At 39.8% G+C, this 22,312-nt stretch overlaps 1 protein-coding gene across 1 annotated transcript in view; it reads left to right on the top strand.

Moving 5' to 3' along the window:
- The window catches only part of COL9A1 (collagen type IX alpha 1 chain), an 85,389-nt gene extending 65,997 nt beyond the window's left edge, over positions 1-19,392 (top strand). Inside the window, exons 34-38 of the mRNA XM_025890706.2 lie at positions 1,294-1,440; positions 1,669-1,723; positions 3,710-3,898; positions 10,423-10,500; positions 18,524-19,392. Coding sequence (XP_025746491.1) covers positions 1,294-1,440; positions 1,669-1,723; positions 3,710-3,898; positions 10,423-10,500; positions 18,524-18,708 — 654 coding nt within the window. The 3' untranslated portion in view covers positions 18,709-19,392. The remainder of the gene's footprint in view (positions 1-1,293; positions 1,441-1,668; positions 1,724-3,709; positions 3,899-10,422; positions 10,501-18,523) is intronic.
- Positions 19,393-22,312: the final 2,920 nt, after the last annotated feature.

Raw genomic sequence — 22,312 nt, 5'->3', positions numbered from 1 at the left:
TAGAAGCAATTTTGACAAGTTGACTTAGATGAGTATCAACTTTTTTGCATAAAGAAAGATTGGAAAAGGTATAGGTGCTGAGCTTTATTCAGAGGCATCTAGTGAAAGCCCTGCCTTATCACCTTCTTCCCTTCAGCTTAAAACATCTGACCATTTGAAAGAGTTAATTCTTTTTTTTATTATGTTATGTTAATCACCATACATCACATCATTAGTTTCTGATGTAGTGTTCCATGATTCATTGTTTGCTATAACACCCAGTGCTCCTTGCAGAACGTGCCCTCTTCAGTACCCATCACCGGGTCAACCCATCCCCTGTAGAACCCTCAGTTTGTTTCTAGATAAATGTTGCATATGAAAAAGAAGCAGGGTTAAGTCGTGTCATGAACTTCATTTTGAGCCCTAGCACTCCCTTATTGCCTTCTGTCCTTTTATCTTCTCATTCTTGTTCTATAAACAATGGCACATTGTAACCACTATGCCATAAATTCTACCAGAGGTAGTTTAACCGAAAGTGAATTAATTTAGCTTTGTTTTAAAGCAGTTATTGTAGATGGAGACTTTTAAAAATGTTTTTAGTGGTCTGCTTTCAGGGAAAAAAAATCTGGTATATGCTTTTTTGCTAAGGAAACAGTTGGTTTATTTTTTTTAACTTCTTTAATATTTAGATTTTTAACTTCCTCAAGACTTAGATAAATTATGGACTCACTCTTTTTGTTCCAGTATTTTAAATGTATTCATTTTAACTGCAGCATTTTAAATGTGACATTTTAAATGTATTTAGTTAATGTTATAAAATGTATTTTATAATTCCTAGATACATGTGCTTCTTCAAATTCTCCTGAGTGTTATAAAGCTAAATAACTTATGTCCTTGGAAATATCTTTATTTTATGCTTTCTGTATTGGTGATATACAAAGTAACATGTCTTGTATGAACTCAGTAGCCTTTTTGTGGCCAGAAAAAGTTCACAAGCCTTATTAAAAATGAACTTGTTCTTAGGAAGTGGCTTAAAGTATAAAGAATGCAGTTTAAAAATGCATTATTTCAATAAACATTTTGAAATAATAACTATACCAAAAAGAAAGATTTTGAAAAACTTTACTTGAACTGGAATTCTCAGAGACTGTGGCATTCTGTGTCTTTACCTTGAGAATTTGTAACCTCTCAACAAACATCTCTTGGGAGACAGAATGTAAGCAAACCCCAAATTTCATGTAAGTCTTGTATTAATATTAAGCAGATAAATACTTGTGGATAGCCCTGGTTTTATAATGTGCCATTTTGTTCTAGGTGGGTAACCCTGGGGAGCCCGGCTTGAGGGGGCCCGAAGGAAGTCGGGGGCTTCCTGGCGTGGAAGGCCCAAGAGGACCCCCTGGACCACAAGGCGTGCAGGGAGAGCAGGGTGCCACCGGCCTGCCTGGCATCCAGGGCCCTCCAGTGAGTGGTGGACAGTCCCCGCGGTTTCCCTTTGGAGACTCCAGCTCACAGCCCCAGCAGGGTGGCCGGGAGCCAGGCGAGCCCAGACACCAGCTCCTCAGCAGTATGGGAGAGTTCTCCTGTAAATCCAGCCACCTGGCCACTTGCTGAGTCTGTCAGGTTACCATTTAACAACGTCTTCTTTATGGTTCTGTGTATAAACCATCTTTTTTTTTCCCCCTGTCTCAGGGTAGAGCACCAACAGATCAGCACATTAAGCAGGTTTGCATGAGAGTCATGCAAGGTAAATAAATCATAATGTCTTGACTTTTGGTGTGCTTTAAAGGTGGGAGATTTTGAATAATATTATATTAATTGTTTTATCTAATTTTTTTGCCACAGAATAGCTTATAGCCGCAAAGAAAATTTTTATCTTTCTAGGTTAGCCCATTTTTTTAAAAAGATTTATTTATTTTAGAGAGAGAGAAAGAGAGTGAGCAAACGAGCCAGTGGGGGAAAGGGGCAGGGGGAAAGGGAGAGAAAGTCTTAAGCAGGGAGCTCAGCACGGCGTTCATCTCATGATCCTGAGATCACAACTCTGAGATCACAACCTGAGCCAAAACCAAGAGTCAGACGCTTAACCATCTGAGCCACCCAGGCGCCCCTGGCTTAGCCTATTTTTGTTCTTGGTTTTGTTTTTTGCCAAGGAGGTTAATTTACAAGAAAGCACACACACAAACACACACAAGCTCCCCCCCCCTTTGGAACACAGATTCTCAGGTATCTTTCCTCTCCTTAACATCCTACCACTTAGTGTGTCCCTGGCACTGACCCCAGCTTAACATCCTACCACTTAGTGTGTCCCTGGCACTGACCCCGGCTTAACATCCTACCACTTAGTGTGTCCCTGGCACTGACCCCGGCTCTCTCTGTAGCTTATATGTGAAGTAACTGACGGTCTTCATGCCCATAAGAAGCATAAGGACATTATCTCTACTCATGTATCATGTATGTAGAAAACCAATAACTAGTATTTTACCAAAATGGTGATATATTTTTACATTTGTTCGCCTTTATCTAAATTCATTAGCTATAGCAATTGCTATATAGCTGTTTTAGAATTGGTCTAGTTCTAAAATCACATAGAAAGGGAAGAAATTGGGGAGACAGGAACTGGGGAGATCCTGTAACTTTGGAGCCTTCTAACAAATAATTACCTTATTCTAGTTGGAACCAATTCCGTCATGATAAATACTCTTCTTTTGCAAGCTCATAAGATAGTCTAATTTGTCTGGTAGACTTGTAGAGTTTTTCAGAATGAAATTGTCACTTCTATATTTGAAAGCCAATATAAGTCTCTTTATGGCAGACATTTAATCTTGAAAGGATATTTCAATTTTAAACGTTATATCCCTAGAAAATTATAATGTTATGCTAACTCTTGCATAAGGCAAACTAGAATGCTCACATTTAAACAATTTTAAAATGTTCATTAGAAATTTGTTTCCAATTCATAATCTCCTTCACACCTTTAAAAAATATTACACTGGCATATTTCCCTTAGAGTATTTCCATAGGAAAGTTTTCTTGCTCTTCATGGTTTCAGTGGATGATTCTTAATCTATTTAATGGTTCCTGAAAAAGCCCACACAGTTATTAATTTTTAAGACAGACTGAACATTCCCAAGAAGCAGGCTATTTTTAATGTCTGTTGTCTATTCCAAGCATGAAAAAACTTTTGAGAGGGGAATTTATAAGAAGTCGTGAATGCTCAGGATATTTTAGGTCACTGTCACTTAATATCTTCAGACTGAAAATGTGGCGCTAGGCCTCAGATGCTCTCTCATTACTAATTCTGGACAATGTCCTTGGCTTTTCAAAAGCTTCGGGACATCCACTTCTCCCTCTGTTAAGAAACTCGTTTTCTTCCTGTCCTGGGTTTTCAGATAACCAGCTGGGACTCAGGTGACAGACTCATCCTTTTAGAACAGTACTCACCTGAAAGCTTTGCTGTGTGTGTGTGTTATCCCCCTGCCCTTGTCTCAGAACAGCAGGACCAATATATCCAAAAAGAGCTGAATAAAACAGCACCAGGGAAGCTTCTTGGCAGAAAGTCCATGGAAAGATGATCTAACTCTATTCACTTTTCACTTCCCACCACCAATTTTGAAGCTCTGGTGACACATTTAGAAAAAAAAGACACTTGAAATACCCCCCTTTTTTTTTTTTTTCATTTGAATCACTTTCATGTTTCTGACTTCTCTGGGCTGTTTTGTTTATTATCTTTTAGAGCATCTTGCTGAGATGGCTGCTAGTCTCAAGCGACCAGACTCAGGGGCGTCTGGCCTCCCTGGGAGGCCTGGACCCCCCGGTCCCCCGGGACCACCTGGAGAGAATGGGTTCCCAGGCCAGATGGGACTTCGTGGCCTCCCAGGCATTAAAGGCCCCCCTGGTGCTCTCGGTTTGAGGGGGCCTAAAGGTAAGCCATTTTGCCCATCCTTTTTCAGATGTATCCACACAGCCTGCCAAGCTCCAGATATCCTTTGAGACAAGGAGACGTATCATTCTCTTGTACCGTGATGATGGGAAAGATTGAAAACCTATTATACGACATCCTCTTGACCTTGCTGTGTGGCAACAGGAGACCAAAACCTAGAAATAAGGTCCCTTGATTTTCAGTTATGGTCTTTTCCAGTTACCCTCTGCCTCAGTCATAGTTCAAAATAAACTTTACAGGATCTCGTAAAGGATCATTCAACCTTTTTTTTTGAGACTCGAAAATCACTGTGGAGCTCTTCTAAGATGGCAGCCAGCCTTAGAACGTTTGTATCCGTTCCTTAAACTAACAGCATTTGTTAGCAGGTCAGAGACATAAATTACATGAATTGAGGCTGCCTCCCTCTTCTTTGAATAAGTGACATTGGATATTTAGTTTTGATGGATTTTTTTCAGCTCAGAAGTACAATTGAACTTTTTTCCTTCTTTAACATGTGAGGGAATGTGAGAAAGTTTGTTTTCTTCCCCTTTTATTGAAAGCAAGCGTTTTGCCAAAAAAAAAAAAAAAGTGTTGTGAGTGTGTTAGGTATTCAGCAGGCCCTGTGGAAGGACTGGTTGCCTCAGATGGTGTTTACTAGTTGAGGTGAGTATGTCAGCGTGGGGTGGGTGGGTGTCCTGGATCATTTACAGAGAGCACTAAACACAATGAGGAATTTCTGTATCTTGGCGAGTGACTGACAGTTCTCCAGGGAGCTTCAGAAAGACGTGGGGCTTCAGAAACAAGTTTTTTTTTTTTTTTTTTTTTAATGGTGGTGCTCCAATTAGGGATAAATATTTTGGGTGAAGGGTCAGAGGGCAAGCAAGCTGCCATTTTGGATCTATAAATGAATTGCTGATGTATTTGGCTAACTTCACTTTCAGCTGAAACAATTTTGTTAATTATATTTGTTTTTTGTTTTTTTTGGCATGTGCATTGCTGTATGTGAAAAAATGAGCCCTAATTGGAGCCTCTTGTGAGGCTGGCCCAAATTCCAAGCTCTCAGAGGCTGGACCAAATCAAATATGGAGAGAGCTCAGAGCTCATCTTAAAGAGAACCGAGTATTTTCTTTGAAAGAATCACATCACCACCCATCTTTGTCCTGCTTTTAGCTACTGGTTCAGGAACTCACGAGTAGGTCCTGCCTCTGTGCTTAGTCCCCATTCATTCTGTTCACAATTTCAAGAAACTCTGCTGCCTCAAGTGGATTATTGACATCCTTGTTTCTGTGGCACCAGAGCCCACCGTGACTCCTCAGTCCTTCTAGTTAGTTCCCTTTAGACCAGTGGTTCTGAGACAGCCAGTACCTGGAGCCTGGAGCGTCAGCACCACCAGGGACCCTGTATGGAATACAGATTCCCCAGCCCACTCCAGTCCCTCTGATCCGAGACTCTGCAGGTGGGGCCCAGCAGTCTGTGTTCTAACAAGCCTCCACATGAATCTGATGCTGCTAAATGCACCATGTAAAGCAGTCACCCATTTTCCTGCTGAAAAGGAACACCTCGCAGGGGCTATAGAAATCACAGCCCTCTGTTTTCTTTGGCTAAAAGGAAGTCTCCATACATGGGGTAGAACTTAACTTTGAGTTAGTAAGAGAACTCGCCTGAAGTCCCATTTCATGTTCTAAGAAGTAAGAATGTCGATGTCTACTTGCTATGCTGGTAGAGCCTGCCTAAAGCTGCGTTTCTCAGCCTGGGGTGCACTGTGGAATCATCTGGGGAGCTTTAAACACTGTCCACGGCTGGATCCCATTCCCAGAGATTCTGACTTAATAGGTCTGAGCAGCAGGATTTAAAAACATTCCCCATGTGATTTTAATATACAACCAGGGTTGTGAACAACAGGAAACAAAGGTGAAATGTTCAGGAAGCTTCCTGGGAAGCTCCTAGCAGCACTGAATTTTCAGTGGTTGTGTTGGGCTGACTTGGCTCTGGCAGATGAACCTTATTTTGAAGGGAAGAAAAATATATTTCTGTATTTGGAACCCGGAAAATGCCCCTGGCACAGAGTTTATTCATCAAGCATAGTTTGATTGTATAAGGGACTTCCCCCAATGCTTCTTCAGTATTTATGACATAGTCCATGATCTAGAAGAGATATAGTCTTTTTCTTTTCTCTAAAGGACTTTTTCTGCCCACTCTCCTCCATCCCTTTATTATCACTGGGTTCCTTTAAAGCAGCATTTTCTGTTTTAAACACTTCTTGAAATTTGGGGTGTGGGAAGAAAGGAGTACTATCCTCGCATTTAAATCAGTGCTGTCACAAATTTGGAAATTTATGATTCCAGGTAACCGGACTTGACCTTTCTTGTTCTACCACATACATTATAACTGTAATATTTAATTGAAAACAATATAATGTCCCACTCGCCAAAGGTTACAGATCAGTTCTTCCTGGAGAACAAATACTCCAGCATTTGAAACTTAAATGTTCAGCCAATTCGAGAAGAGATGTATTTCAGTGTCATCTGTTGCCTTTTTCCTATGCCTAATAAAGGGGTAGTCTGAGTCTTGCTCACCATACTACTTTAAGAGTCTTTTCCCAAGGAAATTACTACATAAGTAATGAACAAATAATTTTACTAAAGCTTTTAGCAGTTCAAACTATGTCTTTAATAAAATCATTTTTTTCCCTAAAAAACTGGTCTGCAAAACACAAGTGAAACATTTTCAATAGGAGTTAGTAGTATGCCAGAAATCATACTCAAATCTTAAATCATATTTATAATTTTTTTTTGTTTTTCATTGACATGTCCTGTGCAATATTATACAAACAGGGCCAAGACCCATGCCGTATGTACATTTTATATGTATCCTCAAGCAGAAACATGAGAGATATCTAATTGGCTTTATGTTCACTTTGTTTAGTATTAGTCTTTTGTGTCATAAATACTATTTTTAAGTGTTCATGGTTTGGATTAATTTTAAATCCCTTTGAGCAAGGCTATATATCAATTTTTTGATACTTTAGTGTGAGTCAGACAGATGTGTCGCTATGTAAGTGACGGCATGAGAAAATACACGTCATTACTGTAACACTTTTTTTCCGTATTAATCTGCTTGCATGGGATCGGAGTATCAGTTATAACTTTCAAATAAATGACATAAACAGCAACTACGGAGCAATGAGAATTTCTTTCGTTTTAGCCACTCCGTTCAGAGGGAGCTGTTTTGCTACTTACGTAGCACATTTCCCTTTTTACCTTATCTAAAGCTCATTTTACAAGCTCGCTCTATTTTTCCACACAGTAGGCTAGTGAATAAAGGTGGACTTTAGTTCCCTGAGCCAGTTTTCAGACATGTCAAAAGGAGACATGATCAGGGTTTGAAGAAGCGGATGGACCCTGGGGAGGCCAGAGCCCGGCCGCAGCTCTGTCTGCTGCCGCGTGCCTCTGTCCTGGAGCCCACCTAAAAATTGTGTTTCTTCGACCGACAGCCACAGGGCAGCATCAGCACCAAGACGGCAGTCTTCTTCCTTGCAAGCGACATTTTAAAGGGGATGTGGCTTCATGCCAGAAGGTGTTTAACTTTCACTGTCTGCGTGAAAGTTACATTTCAATTTATAATCTTCATCTCCTACCTTTGGAAAATGTGGCACATTTATTGGTTCTCTTCTCATTGCTAGCCTCCAGAGTTACAGGGATATGACATTTAAATTGCTAAGTTAACAAGAGCGCTTAAGTTGTTAGTTTTTAAAATGCTAATTATCATATCTTCCTAATATAGTAAGGCCATATTGATGAGGAGTATAAAAAAAACAGCTTATGTGAGTATGAGTTCAACTTGAGTTCTATATCCTTATGCAGTATTTATATAATTTTAAAATTGTTTTTAAAATATAGTTGATTCATGATAAAAATATTCATACAAGGCATTCACAGCTAACATCAAAGTACGGTGGCTATTTAAACATTCACTTCATAGAGTTTTTTTTTGCTATTTTGGCATGCATGCTTTTGTTTTTTAAATTATAACAAACGACTTAATATTGAATAAAGTTGGGCTGATACAAATGTTTGGAAAAAATGATTATGTATAGAATCTGTTGCAAATTGCCACTGGATCTTCTAAAAGAGTAGTAGGATAATAACATAATACTATACCAATGAGATAGTAGAATAATGCCTTCTACTAGGAGCCATAAATGTCATCTAGGAGCAGTTGACTAGGTATTAGGGTACTTTGTTAATGAGGCCAAGTTTCTGGGTTTCTCTGCAGGAGCCAGGATAATTAATGAAACTTGGTTCTGTGGCTGCTGAATCCCAAATTCAATCAACTGTCTTGCAAATGCACATGGTTGGTTGTAATCCAAAGCACAGTCCCTGTAAATAATGAATCACAAGTGAAATGTAGGCACTTGTGATAGCACATTTTAAATTTTGAAAATTCATTAATTTACTTTCAGTGACACTAGATTTAGTGTTTGAGAATTTAAAAATATACAAAAAGAGATTTAGTGAAGAGTTTTTCTCCCACCACCGCGGTCTCCTATCTGCCTAGATTCCTTTATCCTTCCCATTAGGTAATCCCTTTTATGAGTTTCCTACGTATCTTTACCAGTGATGAGGTACAATATATGGTTACATACATTCCCTACAGCCTTTTAGAAACAAGTCGTGTTGCCCTTTAGTAATGATCTGGACCTTGCATTTTTTTCACTGAACAATAGGTCTTGAGATCGTTTCGAAGAGCTTCCTGGTTCATCTTCATAGTTGCATAGTATGCCATTCTGCGGAAATAGCATAATGCATTTAACCGTCTCGTGGACATTTAGTGTTCAGTCTTCTGCCATTATGGCAAGGCTGCCGTGGACAACACTGTCTATTTCATTCTTGTGTAAATATCAACATAACCTCTTTCTGTGATAAATTCCTGGAAGTGGAATTGCCAGGTAAAATGGTACTACCATTTGTAATTTTGATAGACACTGTTAAATTATCCTCCAAGAGACTGTCCCAATTTGTAGTCTTATTAGCAATATGTAATAATGTGTTTTTCCACAGACCTGCAGGCATAGGTTTGATTCAACTTTGGAATTTTTGCCGATCTTATAGTTCAAAGTAGCTTTCATGTTATTTTTTAATTTCCATGTATTTTGATGTAAGAGTGAAGGAATTTTTCATATATCTCAGATCTATTTTTGTTTCCTTTTAGTGACTTTCTTGCTTATATTTTTTTATTGTTGTTGACCTTTTTGTATTGATTTTAGGAACTTTTCTTCGTATTTTGAATCACAGCAGAAAGGCCAACTTAAATCTGAAGTTATAAAATAATTCTCCCTTGTTTTCTTGATTCTTAAATTTCATTTAAATATTTGATCCACTTGTAATGTATCCTGGATTATGTTGTGAGGAACAGATTCAACTTTACTTTTTTTTCCAGCTGGCTACCTACTTTTTCCAACACCATTTATTGACTTGTTCGACTACTTCCCACTTTAAGATGGCACATATATTACAAAACAAAATCCTGTAGGTATCGGAGCCTGTTTTGGGGCTGTTTCACTGGTCTATCTGTTCATGTACCAGTACCACCCCATTTTAATTGGTTTAATATGCGGTAGGATTAATTCCCTTCATGTAGCTTTTCTTTTTGGAGTTTTTGTGACTACTCTGGTTTATGCATTTTTCTGTAGAAACTTCAGAATCCCTTTTCCATTAAAAAAAATCTTTTTATTGGGATCATGATGAAACTTCAGTTTAGGGAGAACTCACACCTTTGTGTGATGATGTCATTCCACCTAAGAACAGTTGTCAAGTCCTTTTGTATCCTTTAGAAATGTTATTTTTTTAATGTTGGATTTGCATATTTCTGATTAAACTTATTCCTTGTTATTAATTTAATTGCTATTATAAATGGGATATTTTTTCACTACATCTTAGTTTTGGTGGTTGTTTGTATATATGAAAACTACTGCTTTTCATATATTAATTTTGTATCTTGCTACTTTACTGAATTCTGTCATTGCTTGTTGCTTTTTGAGTTTTGAGTTTTGAGTTGCTTTTCAAGGATTTAAGATATACACTGATACAACTTAAAAAGAGGGATGTTTTCGACTCTCAAACCAAATGACAAATACTAGTGATAAAGTGGGCATCTCTGTGATGTTCTATGGGTAGTGGAACTGCTTCTCGTGTTTCCCATTCAGCATTATGCTAACTCTTGGGTTGAGGTAGATATATTTTATCACGTTAAGGAGGTAGCTTTTGATTCTTATTTTACTGAATGTTGATCACTTGATATTTGATTTAATTTATCATTTGATGAATATGATTATTAGATTTTTTTCCCCTTAGATCTCTTCATATAACTGACTTAAGTTTTGCCTTGCTACATATTTACTACAACCTAGTTTGTGGCAACTTCATGACCTTTTGCTTTCTCAGTGCTGGGTTTGCTTAAAGTTTAAAAATATGGAACTTTCTTTTAATAGACATACAGAAAAATAACATTTCTCTAATGGAATACAGGTGACTTGGGAGAAAGGGGGGAACGTGGCCCTCCAGGAAGAGGTCCTAAGGGATTGCCTGGAGCTACAGGTCTCCCAGGTAAGTGTGTTATATGGCAGCATGGGGTTGAGAAATTGGTAGCAAGTGGGCAGTCTGAATTGGATACCATTTTAAAGACTTGCTCTTTGATTACTTAAGCCTGTAACAATAATGGCTGACACAGATTTTTCAAGACCAACTTTAATGACGAGTCAAATGATTTGTAAATGATGCCTGTGTTCCTCATGAGAAAACAAGTATCAGGGCTTAAAATATTAATTTCTTGAATAGAGGATTTAAAAAAATCGTGTCAAGGTCCAGCCACAATGCACTCATTAGAAAATTCTGAATGAATGAGATCCTATCCATTGTTAGCCTTGGTGATAGTTTTGTTTATTTTTAACCAGAAAGAGCAACAAGAAAATCCAAGTTTTCCAACTACTCATGTTGCATAGGGAGTAACTGAAATCTTTTTTTTTTAATTTTTAATTTATTTGAGAGAGAGAATGAGAGAGAGAGAGAGAGAGCACACATGAGAGGGGGGAGGGTCAGAGGGAGAAGCAGACTCCCCGCTGAGCAGGGAGTCTGATGTGGGACTGGATCCCGGGACTCCAGGATCATGACCTGAGCCGAAGGCAGTCGCTTAACCAACTGAGCCACCCAGGCGCCCTGAAATCTTATTTTAAAAGCTCCTGTTTCAAATATCCAGACCCTCCAGAAACCCAAAACCAAAAATAAATAAAATAAACCTGAACATTCTTATTCATATAACCACAGAGAACCATGCACAAGCCACGTATCACAGCTGTGTTGGCTGAGGCGACAAAGTTGCCTCTGTGCGAAGAGCCTGGATTTGTTCACTGGGCGTCTGTTCTCTCTTTACATACTGGCTACTCTGTCCCCTCAGCTCAAGCTGCCACCCACTCATCTGCTGGGAAATGACCTACCAGCCCAACCCCAGAAGCAACAGAGCAGGGTGGAAAGTCAGTTGGGTTTGAGGGCATGAATGATATGCAGCTTCCCAGCGAACCCTTACAGCTGCCAGGGCAGTGGCTAAGGAAGGCTCCCAACCCTGGAGCTGAGGAGAGTCAGGGGGGAGGGGTTCTGCAGAGAAAGGGTGGTCCATGCTTCCATAGTGGATTTGGAAAACTTGATGTAGGGAAATTTATAAAAAGAAATGCTCATTTTCTAATTCTGACAGAGGCTTACCTATTCAATCATGACTCTTAATTGCAGCCAAAAACACTGCTTTCTCATTATCCATTTCATTGTTCCTGGGAATTGCTTTCTCATTAAATTTTTTTTAAATACGAATACATTTGGAGATGGCTCAAACACTGCTTTGCTAAAGCTGTGATTCATGGGTCTGTCAAGATGCTTTCACAACTTGATAAATTTTCGTGATTGGGAAAGGAAGTTTTTATGATTGGAAAAGGAAAGAAAATCTGGTTGAAGCTACATGGGACCAAGAGAAGATTTCAGTGTATGATAAAGTCTACATTCATTGATGGATGTTTAGAAGAGGAGAGGGAAATAGAATTTACTGAGTGCTTTCCTCCTTTATCAGTGGTAGCAATAGGTGGTTTAAAGTTGATAAAAATACCATTACAATTTACTTATCTGTATATTGTAGGATTGCCTTACAAGTTCTCCTTCTCCTATTTTGTTGACAAATCACGTAACAGTTCTCAGACCAGCAACTTGCATTCTTGGCAAGATTTTCCTTTATCAGAAATATATTATCATTTCTGATGACTCTTAGTTTCAAAAACTCTGTTGATAAACCATGTTTTGGGTTTCAAATGGGAAGACTGAGGCAGACCCAGCTCTGTAAGTGCAGGTGTCCCAGGCTGTTGTGAGGGGACATGTTATTCCCCACATGCAGTAACCCACTCAGATTTGCTGACTCTGACTGGGAGGGCTTTACGTGTGCTCTTGGGCCATTGCTCTCCCAAAAAGGGGCTTCCCTGATTTGCTTTTTAGTACATCAGACATTTGCGTGTGGGCACAGTGGTTAAGGCGGGATGAGCTCATCACTGGCAGCTTTGCCTGGTCCTCACTTGTCTCCCTTATGAAAAAATTAACTTGTTAGAGCTGGTCTTGGATTTAATACTTAAATATGATTTGTTAAAAACATCTATGGGCTATTTCAGGACTGCTGCCCCTGCCCTTTGCCTTTTCCTTTCTACCTTTTGCCAGTCCCTGTCCCTTGCTTCCTGGTACTGCTCCGAAATCTGGTCTTCTTGGTCTATGCTTTTGTTATATTTCCCTCGAAAGGATACTGACATTATTTAGTGGGAAATCTGAGTTTCAGATTATATTTTAAAAGTTTGGGCTACCTTTCAAAAGCATGCAGTTTTGCAAGTGCTTTTGCGCACTGGCACAAAGGGTTTATGTTTCCCCCAGTCCCTAGGCGCCGGCTGGGTACTTTGGTTTTCAGGTCAGCTCACATTCTCTCATCTACACTATGAATATGCTTAGCTAACAATTTCTCAAATCCATCAGTCCCCAAACAAGAGCTTTTTGGGTCATTCCTCCCCTTAAGCTAGTACTGGGAAAGTGGGCTATTTGGGAGCTCCACAGTTCAAACATCCTGGGTTCAAATTTTGACTCTGTCACTTACTAGCTCTATGACATTGGGTGACTTCCGGCTCCAAACCATAAATGCAAAGTACTGGTTCACAGTAAATTATTGAACGAGTTCACTGTCCACTGAGAGGCTGGGCTTTTTAATTTCCCTGGCAGAGCCTGGAATGTGATTTCTGGTCTCTCACAAACATAACAGTAATAGGACTTCAGGGCCTGGAGGAACTTCCAGTAGCACTCGGTGCAGGGACTTGTCTGGTACCTAAAAGAAACATCGTGCAGAACAGGACATCCCGCAACCTTCCTTGTCCCTTAATTGGGACTTGGATTCAGTACTTAAATCCTCCTGTGTGAAAAAAGAAGTTCATTTGATCATTCTTCCTGATGCAAACACATCTGATATATTTGGAAAAAAAATGTAACTAATACATTAATTATCAGTTATTAGAATTCCTTTGCTCTTCATGGACGGTCTTAGTTCTTTGTCTCCTCTCCATATCGTATCTCACTGTTCAGTGTTAAGTATTATGCGGCCCTTTGGGGCTGTAATGGTACATTGCTTCCTATGGACCATAGATCATTATTATAACCGCCACGCTATCATTTTGGCTGAAGTGCTCTGTTGTCTAAAATGTACCCATGAATCCTCCAGTCTGTTTCCCACGGCCAGAGGGAGGCAGAATATGTATTTAGGAAGGATGGACTCTGGAGCCAAGCTTCCAGGGTGCATACACGGCTGTCACTTACTTGCAGCTGCTTCACCTCCTAGCACTTCGGTTTCTCTTCCATATCACAAGGTTAATAGCCACATGTACCTTCTAGAGTTATTTAGGAGGATCTATGTACATGTTAATACATGTGAAACACTTAGAACAGTGCCTGGCATATGGCCGGCATGCTGCAAACTTAGCTATTATTTTGTATTCCTCTGTTTATGTTTGAGGAAATACAGACTTACAAAGTTCACCTGCTCTAACAAAGGTCTCTCAGGTAATAAGTGACAGAGGCAAATATTCGTACTTTCTAGGTCCAGGTTCATGTAGTAGACAAAATGTTGAGCTGGCTGTCTAGTAATGTGATTCGTTTGTCTCCACCACTCTAGCCATATAACTTCAGCAAGTCCCATAACCACTTAGTGTCTTGATTCCTTTTGGTCTCTCTCACAGAGCAGAGTGGATCACATTAGAGATCCCTGGGACTTTAGATGCCCTCAACCCTCCACCCCCACCTTCGGTTTCTTCCCACAGGCCTTTGGTGGTATTGCTTGATTGGGTTGTCTCATTAAGGGTAAATCCCTATGCCCTGCTGCCACTTAACTTGCCTACTTGGGACCATTCCTTGACGCTCTGAGAATTTTAAGGAAACATATTTAATAACAGGTCCTGATCTCCACTGTGCAAACTCATGAGGGGAAGAAGCCAGTTCAATAAGGACTCATATGTATGTGACCACCAGGACAGTGGCTTGTGAACTGACACACTTTCCCTTCTTGGACGAGGAGAGAAGGGTAGAGCTGGCTTTGTGCAGGGTCACACTAGGCGACTGGGCTATTTAGGTTTCTTATGCAAAATTTGCACAGAGGTGAGCTTTGCTTGTGAATATTGAGTGGAAAAACCCCAATAAGCCCCAAACCAAGGGCACACTCAGTTTAGGCTGGTTTAGCAGTAGCCATTTATCCTATTTCCATCACTGCAGCTATTTTATTTGGCTATGGGGATCTTACATAAACAAACGGCTTTATGCCAATTCCTTAAAAATACGCTTTGTCAAACACCACAAAAGTAAGCTCTGCATAAGGTGAGAAATGTAAGGATGTCCCTGGAACATACAAACATTTTACATAACCCGTGGATAAATCACCAAATTAATGCTGAAAATTACTTTCAGCCTTTTTTTTAAGGCCTTTATACACAGTCCCTTTCACTCTGTGGCATGTTATTCGATCCTTCAGAATGTTCCAGCGGGGACTGGTCTCCATCAATGTAACATGACTACCCTCTAGTGTTCGCACAGAGAATGACATAGACATTCATTTTAAAAAATAACGAAATATTTGGCCGTAACGTTTTTCTAGGTCCTTGAAATTTCAGAAAACTGTGTAATCATTAGCTAGTTAGTGCAGCTAACAGACCCACGAGGCAGACAAAGCAGAATTAAAACACTTCAGATCTGTTTTCTTCTGAAGAGTTGGAGGGTAGTTTATAGATACTCGCTAAGGCAACAGCTGGACTTCTTCAGTGACTTGGACTGTGACATAGTGTCACCCTAAAATTACATCCTAAACAGTAACATTTGAGAGTAAATGCCCAGGGTGCGGACTCACCAGAAATTGATGATGATCTGTTATTTGAAGGCTGTTTTTTTTTTTCCTCTGGTCATTCCTACAGGACAAAACCTCAGAAAAAATATCTTTAGTTTCTTATGATAGAGCTCCAGAAGAACCAGTACTACTCTTGGTTATTGTGCCTCTTTTTACTCCCTAGTCAATTCAGGTGCAAAGAATTAAACAAGACACCCTCCCACCCACACATGCTGGCCCGCGCACGTGCAATCGCGCACACACCTCGGCAGAATTAGCTCCTCAGTGGGTATGGAAATACGGCTGGGTTAGAGTAGCGGGGAAGGGACCTGACCCGAAGGCAGACGCTTTACGACTGAGCCACCCAGACGTCCCAGATAAAGTAAAAAAAAAAAAAAAAAAAAAAAAAAAAAAAAAAATTGTTTAAAGATTTTACTTATTTGACAGAGAGAGCGCACAAGTAGGCAGAGAGGCAGCAGAGGGAGAGGGAGAAGCAGGCTTCCCGCTGAGCAGGGAGCCCGATGCAGGACTCGATCCCAGGACCCTGGGACCATGACCTGAGCTGAAGGCAGACAAAAACGACTGAGCCACCCAGGTACCCCTTTCCTTCTGCTTTCTAATATTGTTGTGTAGTAGAGAATAAATTCCCTTAAGTTTAAGGTTTTAGGCAGGAGGCTGGCTGTACAAATGTTCAATAAAAATTTGAATTAGTTGGTAACATGTAGAAACGGAGAGACCTATTCAAGAATGCAGCTTCTAACTTTCCTTGACAATTAGCAGAGGTTCTGCAGGCTCCGGTGCATCTTCACTCGTCGTAGCTGTTGGCGGGAGGGAGCCGAGCTGCCCCAGGCCTCCGTCCTCCCTGTTGCCTCCCTACCACCGATGGGGAGTTCTCATTATATCAGTTTTCTTCTCGTAAAGACTGCAGGGCATTTCCTTACTACCTTAAGGGCCAGCAAACTTTTTCTGTAAAAGACCGGAGTTTTTGGATCTGTGTGCCCTGCGGGCTCCGTGGTGGTTATACAACTCTGCCCTTAAAAAGCAGCTGTTGGCAATATGCATGTGAACGGCCATGGCTCTGTTCTAATAGAACTATTTACAAAAATAGGGGTTGGCTCATAGGCTCCCCTCTGTTCACGAATCTGCCTTACCCGCTTTGCCTCTGGGGTCATTTGGCTTGTGACCTCTCCTTTGGGCATTTTTCTCCTCTTCATCTTGATTTGATTTTGTGAAGGCAGACCTGGTATGTCTCCATGGGAATAGTGCTGCTCCTAAGGTTATGAAAGTTACCCTTTATGTACCCCTTTATCTGGCCTAGCTTTTAAACCTTAAAAGAGCAACTTTGAACAACTGCTTGTATCAGGAGACCGGAAGAGGCGCTGCTAGAGGCTTATTTATAGGTGCTCTTGATTAGGGAAAGACTTTTGCAGGGGCCTGGTCTTTAGAGGAAAACACAATCATCTGCTTCACTACAACTTAATATAGTTAAATGGAGGCTTATGGGATACATTAGGGGAAATTACATCTCTGCTTATCTACAGCCTTGAGATGGATAGAATCAAAGATAATTATTCTCTTAAAACTTAATAATATGTTGTTCTATTTTGCTGTGTGGGGATCTAATTGAGAGAATCACAGGAAGAATGAGATCTTACATACAAAGTAAGATCTCTAATCTATCTTCCTTTTAAAAGTATGTGAGAGGGCGCCTGGGTGGCTCGGTCTGTTAGCGTCTGCCTTCGGCTCAGGCCATGATCCCAGGTCCTGAGATCCAGTCCCCTGTTGGGCTCCCCGCTCCGCAGACAGCCTGCTTCTCCCTCTCCCTCTGCCTGCCGCTCTGCCTACTTGTGCTCATGCTCTCTCTGTCAAATAAATAAATAAAATCTAAAATAAATGAAAATATGTGAGATATATGTAATAAGACGACTTAATAAGACCAGACCGCTCTAGTAAAGACCAATAAAAGACACGTGTAATAAGACCACGAAAATAGAAAAAGAAAACTGAAATCACTGAGAGAGAAGGAAAGTAAATCTAAGTAAATACATAACTGAACATGTTCACCGTCTGGCTGAATGGCCGAGGCAGGATGGCTGAGATGGAATGAGGATCTCTGTGATATAAACTATATCATCATGGCGTATACAATTTGTCTCATACTGGTTTCTTCCTGCCATCTTTACGCTAATAGTGCGAAAACACTGCTGGTATGATGGGGTGCGTAAACATTCAGCAGAAATTCCTCTCTGTTATGGGGTACTCTGCTTCAGAGTACCATGGGGTGACCAAACAACCTTGGAACATGACAAAGGGAGAAAATGCTCCCAAGGAACTCAGCCCATGACACAATTCACGTAGGGGTGAACCCCTGATGAGAAAACATCTGGGAAGTTTGTAGGTGCATTGCACAGGCTTCTAAGACATCCATCAGTGATATCCTCATAATCATAATAGCCCCTATTTATTAGATGCTTTCAGGCATGGAATTTAGTTTTAAGGAAGGTATCGTCCCATCTTGGAGATGAAGAAACTGAACGTTTAGTGACTTGCTAATGTCTCCCTATTCACAAATGGCAGAGCAGGAACTTAGAGCTGTCTGTCTCTAAATCCTATGCTTCTAACCACTGAGCTACACTTGTACTCCCTGTCTGGGGACAGATCACCTATTAGGGATGACGCCACTGGAGAAATACAATGTGAGCCACAAGGAGACTTGTGTGCATAATTTTAAATCTGCTAGTAGCCACATTATCAACATCAAGAGAATCAGGTGAAATTAATTTTAATAATACAGTTTAACCCATTGCATCCAAAATATTATCATTTTATCATGTAATAAGAACAAAAATTATTAATGAAATATATTTTAATTTTTCAAAGTCCAGGTGTGTTTTACACTCTTACAGTTCATCCCAATTTGACTTAGCCACATTTCAGTGCTCAATAGACATGTGGTTAGAGGCTACCGTACTGGAGATGCTGAGGCCTCCTTCCATTTTTAATTTCTAAGAAACCCAAGTCCAGCGAAGGAATTTTATCATCATCATCATCATCATTGATCTTCATCCATCCTTTCCAAAAGCACTTACTAAGGCCCTGTGTGTACCCAGCTGGGCTGGGGGAGGGAGTCCGGGGCCTTCAGCCAGCTCACAGCCTTCGGGGTTCTCCTGTTCACATGTGCAATTGTTTATGTTTCAGGTGAACCAGGTCCTGCCAGCTACGGGAGGAATGGCCGGGATGGCGAGCGAGGCCCCCCAGGGGTGGCAGGAATTCCCGGGGTACCTGGCCCCCCGGGCCCTCCTGGCCCTCCTGGGTTTTGCGAGCCAGCCTCCTGCACCCTGCAGGCTGGGCAACGGGCATTTATCAAAGGTCCCGATCAGTGAAAAGCTTAGTGCCATGTGGCTGTCTGCATAAACCATGCCTGGCAAAGGAGCATGGAGGAGAAACACCACCGAAGCTGAGGCAAGAGACAACGATGCATTACCGTCAACGTTATTACATAAGTCTTGATGACAAATTTAAAACAATGGTGCTATTCAATAAATTCTCTTGCTTTTCCCTTGGAGGGGAGACAGGAGAGTCATCAGATAAAGACAAAAACAAAACCCCCAAACCCTCCCTTTAAATAAATTTATAATCCTATTCCCGGGATGTTGAACTTTAGCGCGCTGTACATGTGTGACCCGTCGTGGGCTGCTGTGCCAATAAAGAAGGACGACTGTTTGGTTTTCCTTAGCTGGAGTAGTTCTTTTCCTTTTTTATTTAGATGTTGTTCTCAGATTACTGTTTCGGTTGTACAGAGGATTATCAGACCAGTGAGGAAGAAACCTCACTGTAGTCACTAGAACTGGTGCTTAAAACGCCCGGCAGTGTGTCCTCTCGGGAGCCGTCCACAATGATTTCCTTACATCACGTGTTGGTTTTTGTAGTCAGCCTGGATTTTTGTTGAACTGTACTGTATCCCAAACCCATTAATGTTTTGAGCTCTTCTATGTGAAGCAAAGAAGGAATTTTAATATCCTGACATTCATAAGTTTTAATGAGGTTATTTATTTTCAAGGTTTGAGGTAACATCCCTGGTTGTACCAAAGAAGAAATAAATATGGTTTCTTAATCTCTTGCATGTTTTCTTATAAATAATCATGTTCAATGAAGTCACTGAACTTATTTAGATACATTGAAAAATTTCTAGTTACTGGTATTTCTATAGGCATGTTTATGATAGTAGTGCTTTTTCTCTGTGGAGAAATTAAAAAAACCTTTCCTGTTCCCTAGGGAGTGTTACCCTGGGGATAGAAGTTCTTTGTGTGTATGTGTGCAGCGTGCAGGAGAGCTTCAAGGACCTTTTTGAAATTTTAATGAAAGCTATGGGGCCATCATCCCAGAAAAACACATGAGTGTGTCTGTACAAACATGTTGGCAGACTATTTCAGACTTCATTTCAGACTTGGTTTCTAGGTTAGGAACCACTGCTTTTGTTTCAATGGTTAGCTCCTTCCTATTCAGAACTTCACTGCTGCAAAAATGATTTATGTTTCACCATTTTTCGTAGACATTTTATAACGACAGCTCAGCTAAAGCACTGTATTCTTATCAATAGGATAGGTATTGCCCGACCGTTCAAGCACTTTCTTACTATTTACATAGTCACACTGACTGGCTATTTTATTGACATTTCTATCAACTATTGATCAGACTTAATATATTAATTTTATGTCACAGTAACTTCTCCCAGGGGCATAGCACAGTGCTCAAAACAGTCAATATCTCCAGTTGGTTTATGGAATTCAGTTATCTCAAGTCAAGGGGGAGTGAGCCCTAATAGGATCTTTGATACCAGGTTTTTTCTTTTGTGTACTTGATATACATTTGAAAATTTTAGCCCTATTTGGCCAAACCAATCATTATTTAATTTGTATTTGGATTTCTTTAAGTTTTTAAGAGGATTTATTTATTTATTTAAGTAATCTCCACATCCAACATGGGCCTTGAACTCATGACCCGAGATCAAGAGTCACATACTCTACCGAATGAGCCATCTGGGCACGCCTCCCCTCTCCCTGCATTTAGATTTCTTTAAAACTGCTCAGAGTATCTAGTTCTGTGCTTTGAGCATGGATTGTGCTTCAGGAGAATGATTCCAACTTGGCTGCATAAATGAATGCCATTTACACACACTGAAAAGGATGTTTTCCTTCATGTAGAATAGATAATTTTTGGAAATAGAGACATCCATTCTAACTACTTAAAATGATCTTTATATAAATGGCAAACCTTTTTAGGTACTGCAATATTTAACCAAATAAATGCAAAGAAACGGCCTTGTCTTTCCACAAAGATGGTTTTATTTTAACTGGAGTGACATCAAATACAACAAAAGAAAAATTAGATAACCAAATAAATATGTTTCCCAGTTCTATGTTGTATTCATAAGAAAATTTTTAAAAAATAAAATTTCAAAGAACAGTTCATTCAACTGTTTTACAAACCTGATATATGAAAGGCTGTACAGCAAGTCCCACGGATACCATAAGCAATACTGGAAACAACCACTTACAAATAGATTATGCAAAACTAGTACATTCCAAATGGTGGGAACAATCCATTGTAAATTCAGTTAAGTGAAATAGTTTACAGAAGCCATTAATACTTGACTGAGAAATTGCAAAGAAAAGCATCCAACAAATCCTCTCCAATGAGAGTTGATAAATATTTAATTAAGCCAAATCTCTCTCTAGCAAAACAGAAAGTTCCAAACCTCCTTGAGATATTTTTAAAAGTTGGGTGAAGTGCCACCTAGAGCACTCACTGAGAGAAGAGTGTGTGAATAATTAAGGCTGGTTAGAAACTGGCATATTACTCAAGGGCAAATGATCACTGCTTTATTTCTAGTCAGTGCTTCTATGGCATTATGATATGATTTTCATCCCAAACATCTGACAGGTTGGTTAAGAACTATGGAAATCACTTCCAAGGTTGACTGAGCACATAAATTCACTGGCATGGTTTGGGATAATTGACTTCTGTCCAGCAGAAGAGTATGAACTAGTAGTCCTATCAGTTACATGATTGATTTGATTATAGACACTTTATATATCCAACTGTCTAAACGAATATTGCTATTCTTAAACATCATTAGTAAAATCTGATTTATTTGCCACCTGAAATAAGCTAGAATCCCTACTTTAGAAGATCATCTCTATTATTTATTTTTTTTGGCTACAACAGTGTTTCTGGCATATAATATCTATGAGTTTACAAATAAGCCATTATAGAGAGAAGATCACTAAAAATACATAAAATCATACCAAATATCAAGAAAGTTGCTTTTTTTCTGTTAGCCCTGGCAAAAGGAGTGAAAAAGTACTAATGAGAAAAAAAATACTAGCAAGCTAGTGATTTTGCCATTTACAAATTTTGCAATGGACATAAATGGTTTTAAATATCTTTAATAAACAATATTTGTGCTCAATAAATATAGGGCAAGTCCTTTTTTTCCCATTGAGTAAAGCAAATCCTTTTCATTTGTGTACTTAACCCTTTTCAGTGAGCTTGTGATCTGGGATGGTGGTATTAAGTACATATGGCTCAGGAACTCTTAAATCACAATCTGTTAACCATTACAATGTAGGACTCTAAATACACATGCTCAAATGCTCTTTAAATGATTAATTAGGGGAAGTGTAATCTGTTTGTTAGATCCAGTTATCAGAAAGAGGACGCTGATATTATTTTTAGTCTTCGTAAATGGCAATCCATGCTTTCTCCTTAACATGCTTCCAAATCTTACTCTTGACTCCAACAAGTTTTCTAAGACTAACTAGAGGGAGAACAAATGAGGGAAACTGGCTCCAAGAAACTTTCTAAGATTTATTTGCATTAGTCTTTGGCCTCCACGTTGAAGATCTGTGTGTGAAAAGACTTGAGAATATTCTGTAGAGAGCACCTGGTTAATTTACTATATCACAAGGAGACCTGAAGATGAGA

This window comes from Callorhinus ursinus, unplaced genomic scaffold (genome assembly GCF_003265705.2).
Source record: "Callorhinus ursinus isolate GAN/ISIS: 27379988/994484 unplaced genomic scaffold, GSC_fseal_2.0 scaffold22, whole genome shotgun sequence".
Lineage (NCBI taxonomy): Eukaryota > Metazoa > Chordata > Mammalia > Carnivora > Otariidae > Callorhinus > Callorhinus ursinus.
The sequence above is the reverse complement of the archived record's forward strand: the minus strand, read 5'-3'. Positions and strand labels throughout refer to the sequence as shown.